This window comes from Nerophis lumbriciformis, linkage group LG24 (genome assembly GCF_033978685.3).
Source record: "Nerophis lumbriciformis linkage group LG24, RoL_Nlum_v2.1, whole genome shotgun sequence".
NCBI classification, from domain to species: Eukaryota; Metazoa; Chordata; class Actinopteri; order Syngnathiformes; family Syngnathidae; genus Nerophis; species Nerophis lumbriciformis.
The window spans coordinates 3,855,832-3,863,453 of NC_084571.2; the positions used below are offsets into that span (position 1 = coordinate 3,855,832).

At 44.6% G+C, this 7,622-nt stretch overlaps 1 protein-coding gene across 1 annotated transcript in view; it reads left to right on the top strand.

Moving 5' to 3' along the window:
• The window catches only part of limd2 (LIM domain containing 2), a 49,364-nt gene extending 41,949 nt beyond the window's left edge, over positions 1–7,415 (top strand). The window contains exons 3-4 of the mRNA XM_061981335.1: positions 5,714–5,850; positions 5,949–7,415. Coding sequence (XP_061837319.1) covers positions 5,714–5,850; positions 5,949–6,108 — 297 coding nt within the window. The 3' untranslated portion in view covers positions 6,109–7,415. The remainder of the gene's footprint in view (positions 1–5,713; positions 5,851–5,948) is intronic.
• Positions 7,416–7,622: the final 207 nt, after the last annotated feature.

Consider the following 7,622-nt stretch of genomic DNA (forward strand, 5'->3'; position numbering starts at 1 on the left):
TCATTACACAATGTACAAAATAAAATTGCTTCCAGGCCGGTAAGCTCAACCAGAATTAATCATTACGTAAGGCGCGCGTCGATTTTTGAGAAAATTAAAGGGGAACATTATCACAATTTCAGAATGGTTAAAACCATTAAAAATCAGTTCCCAGTGGCTTATTATATTTTTCGAAGTTTTTTTCAAAATTTTACCCATCACGCAATATCCCTAAAAAAAAGCTTCAAAGTGCCTGATTTTAACCATCGTTATATACACCCGTCCATTTTCCTGTGACGTCACATAGTGATGCCAACACAAACAATCATGGCGCATAGAACAGCAAGATATAGCGACATTAGCTCGGATTCAGACTCGGATTTCAGCGGCTTAAGCGATTCAACAGATTACGCATGTATTGAAACGGATGGTTGTAGTGTGGAGGCAGGTAGCGAAAACGAAATTGAAGAAGAAACTGAAGCTATTGAGCCATATCGGTTTGAATCGTATGCAAGCGAAAACGACACGACAGCCAGCGACACGGGAGAAAGCGAGGACGAATTCGGCGATCGCCTTCTAACCAATGATTGGTATGTGTTTGTTTGGCATTAAAGGAAACTAACAACTATGAACTAGGTTTACAGCATATGAAATACATTTGGCAACAACATGCACTTTGAGAGTGCAGACAGCCCAATTTTCATCAATTAATATATTCTGTAGACATACCCTCATCCGCTCTCTTTTCCTGAAAGCTGATCTGTCCAGTTTTGGAGTTGATGTCAGCAGGCCAGGGAAGCTAGGGTCGATATTCTTCTCTTGATCATCTTCGGTGGCATAAGGGACGGTGTGAGCCAAGACATCCAGGGGGTTTAGCTCGCTCGTCTGCGGGAACAAACTGCCGCCATTGCTTGCCCTGCTACCGAGGTCCTTTGTCCCTGAATTTCTCACACACTCCGGCAGATTCAATGGGGGTCTGGCGGCAGATTTCTTTGACTTTATCGTTGGAAATGCATCTGCTTTGAGTGTCGCAGGATATCCACACATTCTTGCCATCTCTGTCGTAGCATAGCTTTCGTCGGTAAAGTGTGCGGAACAAACGTCCAATTTCTTGCCACTTTCGCATCTTTGGGCCCCTCGTGCAACTTGAATCCGTCCCTGTTCGTGTTGTTACACCCTCCGACAACACACCGACGAGGCATGATAAATGATAAATGGGTTGTACTTGCCCCAAGTGGAGGAGTTCAAGTACCTCGGAGTCTTGTTCACGAGTGAGGGAAGAGTGGATCGTGAGATCGACAGGCGGATCGGTGCGGCGTCTTCAGTAATGCGGACGCTGTATTGATCCGTTGTGGTGAAGAAGGAGCTGAGCCGGAAGGCAAAGCTCTCAATTTACCGGTCGATCTACGTTCCCATCCTCACCTATGGACCGAAAGGACAAGATCACGGGTACAAGCGGCCGAAATGAGTTTCCTCCGCCGGGTGGCAGGGCTCTCCCTTAGAGATAGGGTGAGAAGCTCTGTCATCCGGGGGGAGCTCAAAGTAAAGCCGCTGCTCCTCCGCATCGAGAGGAGCCAGATGAGGTGGTTCGGGCATCTGGTCAGGATGCCACCCGATCGCCTCCCTCGGGAGGTGTTTAGGGCACGTCCGACCGATAGGAGGCCACGGGGAAGACCCAGGACACGTTGGGAAGACTATGTCTCCCGGCTGGCCTGGGAACGCCTCGGGATCCCCCGGGAGGAGCTGGACGAAGTGGCTGGGGAGAGGGAAGTCTGGGCTTCCCTGCTTAGGCTGCTGCCCCCGCGACCCGACCTCGGCTAAGCGGAAGAAGATGGATGGATGGATGGGTTGTACTTGTATAGCGCTTTTCTACCTTCAAAGCGCTTTGACACTACTTCCACATTTACCCATTCACACACACATTCACACACTGATGGAGGGAGCTGCCATGCAAGGCGCTAACCAGCACCCATCAGGAGCAAGGGTGAAGTGTCTTGCTCAGGACACAACGGACATGACGAGGTTGGTACTAGGTGGGGATTGAACCAGGGACCCTCGGGTCGCGCACGGCCATTCTTCCACTGCGCCACGCCGTCCCATGATGTCTCCAAGGTACAGAAAACAGTCGAAAAAAACGGAAAATAACAGAGCTGATTTGACTCGGTGTTTGAGAAAATGGCGGATTGCTTCCCGTTGTGACGTCATCGCTCCGAGAGCGAATATTAGAAAGGCGTTTCATTCGCCAAAATTCACCCATTTAGAGTTCGGAAATCGGTTAAAAAAATATATGGTCTTTTTTCTGCAACATCAAGGTATATATTGACGCTTACATAGGTCTGGTGATAATGTTCGCCTTTTTAGGATTTTAAGTGCACCTTATAGTCCGAAGAGTTCTGTAATAATATATCTCAATGATGAACTATTTTGGTTAGAGATGTCCGATAATATCGGCCTGCCGATAAATGCTTTAAAATGTAATATCGGAAATTATCGGTATCGGTTTCCAAAAGGAAAATTAATGACTTTTTAAAACGCCGCTGTACGGAGCGGTACATATCCGGTAAAACACGGACGTAGGACATACTTGCCAACCCTCCCGATTTTCCCGGGAGACTCCCGAATGTCAGTGCCCCTCTCGAAAATCTCCCGGGGCAACCATTCTCCCGAATTTCTCCCGATTTCCATCCGGACAACAGTATTGGGGGCGTGCCTTAAGCGTCCTCTACAACCTGTTGTCACGTCCGCTTTTCCTTCATACAAACAGCGTGCCGGCCCAGTCACATAATATATGCGGCTTTTACACACACTTAAGTGAATGCAAGGCATACTTGATCAATAGCCATACAGGTCACACTGAGGGTGGCTGTATAAACAACTTTAACACTTTTACAAATATGCGCCACACTGTGAACCCACACCAAACAAGGATGACAAACACATTTTGGGAGAACATCCGCACCGTAACACAACATAAACACAACAGAACAAATACCCGGAACCCCTTGCAGCACTAACTCTTCCGGGACGCTACAATATACACCCCCCCGCTAACACCACCTGCACAGTCTAGTACAGGGGTCGGCAACATTTACCAGCCAAAGAGCCATTTTGACCAGTTTCACAAATTAAAGAAGACAATGGGAGCCACAAAAATCTTTTGAAATTTAAAATGAAATAACACTGCATACAAAGTTTTTTTTTTGCTTTGTGCTATGTATAAACCAAGTGTCTCAGACACGCGGCCCACACCTTAATATGAAAATTGTGCGGCCCGCGAGTTTTATATGAATAGCGCTTGACAGCATCACACTTGTCAACCCTCCTGATTTTTCTGACAGACTACGAATTTCAAGGCAAGTATTCTCTCGGATGTACCGTGATGGTACAGCATTTAGCGCCCACTACAACCAGCGTGCCGACCCAGCCAGACGTTGTATAAGGCTTCTGCTTGCTCACGTAAGTGACAGCAAGGCATACTTGCTCAACAACCACACAGGTTACACTGACGGTGGCGGTATAAAAAAACTTTACCCCTCTTACTAATAATGCGCCACACTGTGAACCCACACCAAACAAGAATGACAAACACATTTTGGGAGAACATCCGCACCTTAACACAACATAAACACAACAGAACAAATACCCAGAATCCCATGCAGCCCTAACCAGAGGTGTGGACTCGAGTCACATGACTTGGACTCGAGTCAGACTCGAGTCATGAATTTGATGACTTTAGACTCGACTTGACAAAATGTAAAAAGACTTGCAACTCGACTTAGACTTTAACATCAATGACTTGTGACTTCACTTGGACTTGAGCCTTTTGAATTGACATGACTTGCTACTTTCCCCAAAACCCAAAGATGAAAAAGTTATTCGGGAGCGCTCCGTATTTTTCATTGTGTACTTGTCTATCAGCGTTGCGTGTGTCAGCTGGTGTGCTGTCAGTACAACAGCCAATCAAATTAGATCTACTTTGTTTTCATCACACAGCATTCATCCAATCAAATTGCAGGACAACCAACGAAGAAGACATGTCCAAACCACACGCCAGTGAACAAAAAATGATACCTAAAATATTTTCGTTTGGGTATAAAAATTACGAGGTGGTCAACACAAAACGGTTTGCAGTATGCAACACATGCGGTTCGAAAATGACTGATGGAGAGGCAACAACTTCCAACTTCGTCCGGCATTTGAAGTTGCACAAAGAACGGTAAGTTTTGAATGTAAGATAACGTTTATTGGCTAAGTAACGTGACTTTTATTTGCTGTGTAGTTAAATCAGTGAGGCTGTAAACTCACTGCTAACGTTATAACGTTATTGCAAACACGGGAATCTGTTGCAGTTCACTACCTTATTCATACTTTTTGTTCAGTGATTTTTTAAGCAGGGTTACGTTAGTCAATATATCACACGTAACGTTAGACGGCGGTCAGCAGCACCGCGTATTTTAGCCACCTAAAAAAAGACAAAAATAGTAAAATAAAGGTCAGTTAAAATGTATACTATATTATGAATATGTGTACCGTTTTAGCTAGCTTTCTGACATACTGTTGGTTGTTTACCTCAGTGGTCCCCAACCACCGGGCCGCGGCCCGGTACTGGTCCATGGATCGATTGGTATCGGGCCGCACAAGAAATATATATATATTTTTTTTTTTCTTTTTTTAATTAAATCAACATAAAAAACACAAGATACACTTACAAGTAGTGCACCAACCCAAAAAAACTCTCTCCCCCCTTTTGTTCTGGGCAATGAACATGAAGACTCTTCCTTCACTGTTCCGAGTGGCCATGAGAGTCTTGGCAGTGCCTGCCTCCAGTGCTCCAGTGGAGCGAGTTTTCAGCCATGGTGGCATCATACTACACCCCCATCATGCACAAATGACTGACAGACTCTTGGCTAATTTGGTCTTTTGCAAATGCAATGCAGCATAGGGCCCTGACATATAAAAAGTACAACTTTTTTGTTATGTTCACGTATATGTCATGTTTTTTCAATGTTAACACTTTTGTACAAATAAGTACATTTGCACTTTATTTTTCAATGTGTTTGTTCTGTAAAGGAATGAGTTAATGTTTAAAATGACTGGTTAATAGTGCTATTATAAAGTGCAGGGGCAGGGTTGGGTGGTAGCAGGGGTGTATAATGTAGCCCGGAAGTGTCAGGGCTGCATGGGATTCTGGGTATTTGTTCTGTTGTGTTTTTGTTGTGTTAAGGTGCAGATGTTCTCCCGAAATGTGTTTGTCATTCTTGTTTGGTGTGGATTCACAGTGTGGCGCATTATTAGTAAGAGTGTTAAAGATGTTTTATATGGCCACCGTCAGTGTAACCTGTGTGGCTGTTGAGCAAGTATGCCTTGCTGTCACTTACGTGAGCAAGCAGAAGATTCATATAACAAGAGGCTGGGCTGGCACGCTGTTGGTACAGATCGTAGAGGGCGCTAAATGCTGTACCATCATGGCACGCCCTTATTATTATTGTAAGGGTGGAAATCTGAGAATATTAATCCCGGGAGTTTTCTGCGAGAGGCACTGAAATCCGGAAGTCTCCCGGGTAAATCGGGGGGGTCGGCAAGTATGCAGCTGAGCTGCATCAGAGTGATCAAAGAGCCGCGGGTTGCCAACCCCTGGTCTAGTAGCAAAATAACTTGTTTATAAATCAGTATTTAGAGGTTTTATAGCTGCATTTGTAAATAAGGGACACTTGTGGTGGTTTTGTGCCCACAGTCCTTCAGCTTTAAGGCCCAGAAGGAGGTGTGTACATCATGTGACAAGACGGTCTACCCCATGGAGAGACTGGTGGCCAACAACCAGGTCTTCCACTCCACCTGCTTCTGCTGCAAGCACTGCAACGCCAAGCTCAGGTGAGCCGGCGTGTCTTTTTAAATGAGCCGCCAAGCCTCGACTGTGTGCGCGTGACCATGTCGTCCTCCTCCTCCTCCTCCTCCTCCTCTTCCTCTAGCCTGGGCAACTTTGCCGCTCTCCAGGGCGAGTTCTACTGCAAGCCTCATTTCCAGCAGCTGTTCAAGAGCAAAGGCAACTACGACGAGGGCTTCGGACGCAAGCAGCACAAGGAGCGCTGGGCCTCCAAGGAGACGGACAACATCACCAAGACGGCGTGAAAACCGGCGTCCGCAGCACGGTGACATCACCCGCCCACTAGCTTCTTCTTCTTCTTTTAAACGCCACAACCGCTTGGAAATCACTTCACAACACTTTAAACAAACCTCCGCGTTCTTTTTCCCCTTCATGACCAAAACCTTCTCTGCCGTACGAGCGGGAACATGTAACTATTTTTCATTGTTGTTGTTCATATGAATGATTTGCACCCATTTTGTATTCTGTATGATCATGCAAACGCCACACACACACACACACACACACACACACACACACACGTGCACTCAGGTCAACTTTCTTTACTGGCAGTGTCCCCCAAGGATTTTATAAAGGTTTTTACTTTGGCTCAGTGGTTCTCAAACTGTTTTCACCAAAGTCCCACCTCTTAAAACACCATAATAACCAACAGTAAGATACAGTAGTGTAGTAGGCCTACGCATTCATTAAAAACAGCCTTTTTATTTAGCAAGTTTATTTAATATTTTGAGCCACTTTTAACATTACACACGATTTGAACAGTAACACTGTGTTTGAATATTTTATTAGTTTTACCACTACAGTTTGGGAATCACTGCTTTAGCTCATTTAAAAACCGCCGTTACCGTTCTGAGGTGCGTCCATGCCGCACCCGGGGGGGTCCAACAGGGTACGCGATGTTACTAGGCAACAGCTCACCTCGCGGGTTTGCGTCATTCCGACGTTGGGTCACTGTTCTTGTTATTTATTGTTTGTGTTCTCTTGAGGTTGCGTTCACACTCGTGTTCGGTGTTGAAATGGCAAATATCCCTCGCCACATCACACTTAAGTTTTTTTTAACGCATATTTGATGTATTTTACGCCTAAATTGACTATATAGTACAGTCGTATCGGCCACTCGGTGAGACTAAACCAGAGTGCACTGTTCAGTATCCTGGCCACTGATTGGCTCAGCCTAAGGCAGCATTTAGCAGAGAGGTGACATCATCGGTGTTGTTTCAAGTTGAGGGCTTTTATAATGGTAAAAAAACTAGCTTTATAAAATATTAAATTTATTAATAATAATTCCTACTTTGGTCAGGTTCGGAACCAACTAACAGCGATAAACAAGGTTTTACTTTATGTAAAGAAATGTGTTTGAAGGGTCGTCCTCTGCTCTCTCCGTCCGTGAGTGCAACAACGCCACTCTTGAAAAGTATATTTTACCACCTTTTGTCCTCCCAGAATATAAAAATAACCCATTAGACAGCATTTTGGTTTGGAGTGCAGTCAAACAAACAGAAAAAGCAGTTTTTCCATTAATTTTTTTTTTTTTTTTTTTTTAATTAATCAATCCAACAAATTAATAAACAATAATGCAATTCCAAAACCAAGCCCAGCAACATTAAAAATAGCAATCAACAGAGTGATTGAGGACACACAAACATGACACAAAACAATCCAAAAGTAGTCAAACAAAAATGAATAATATTAACAACAGTATCAATATTAATAAGAATTCCAACATAGTGATTAGAAATCCCTCATTGACATGATCATC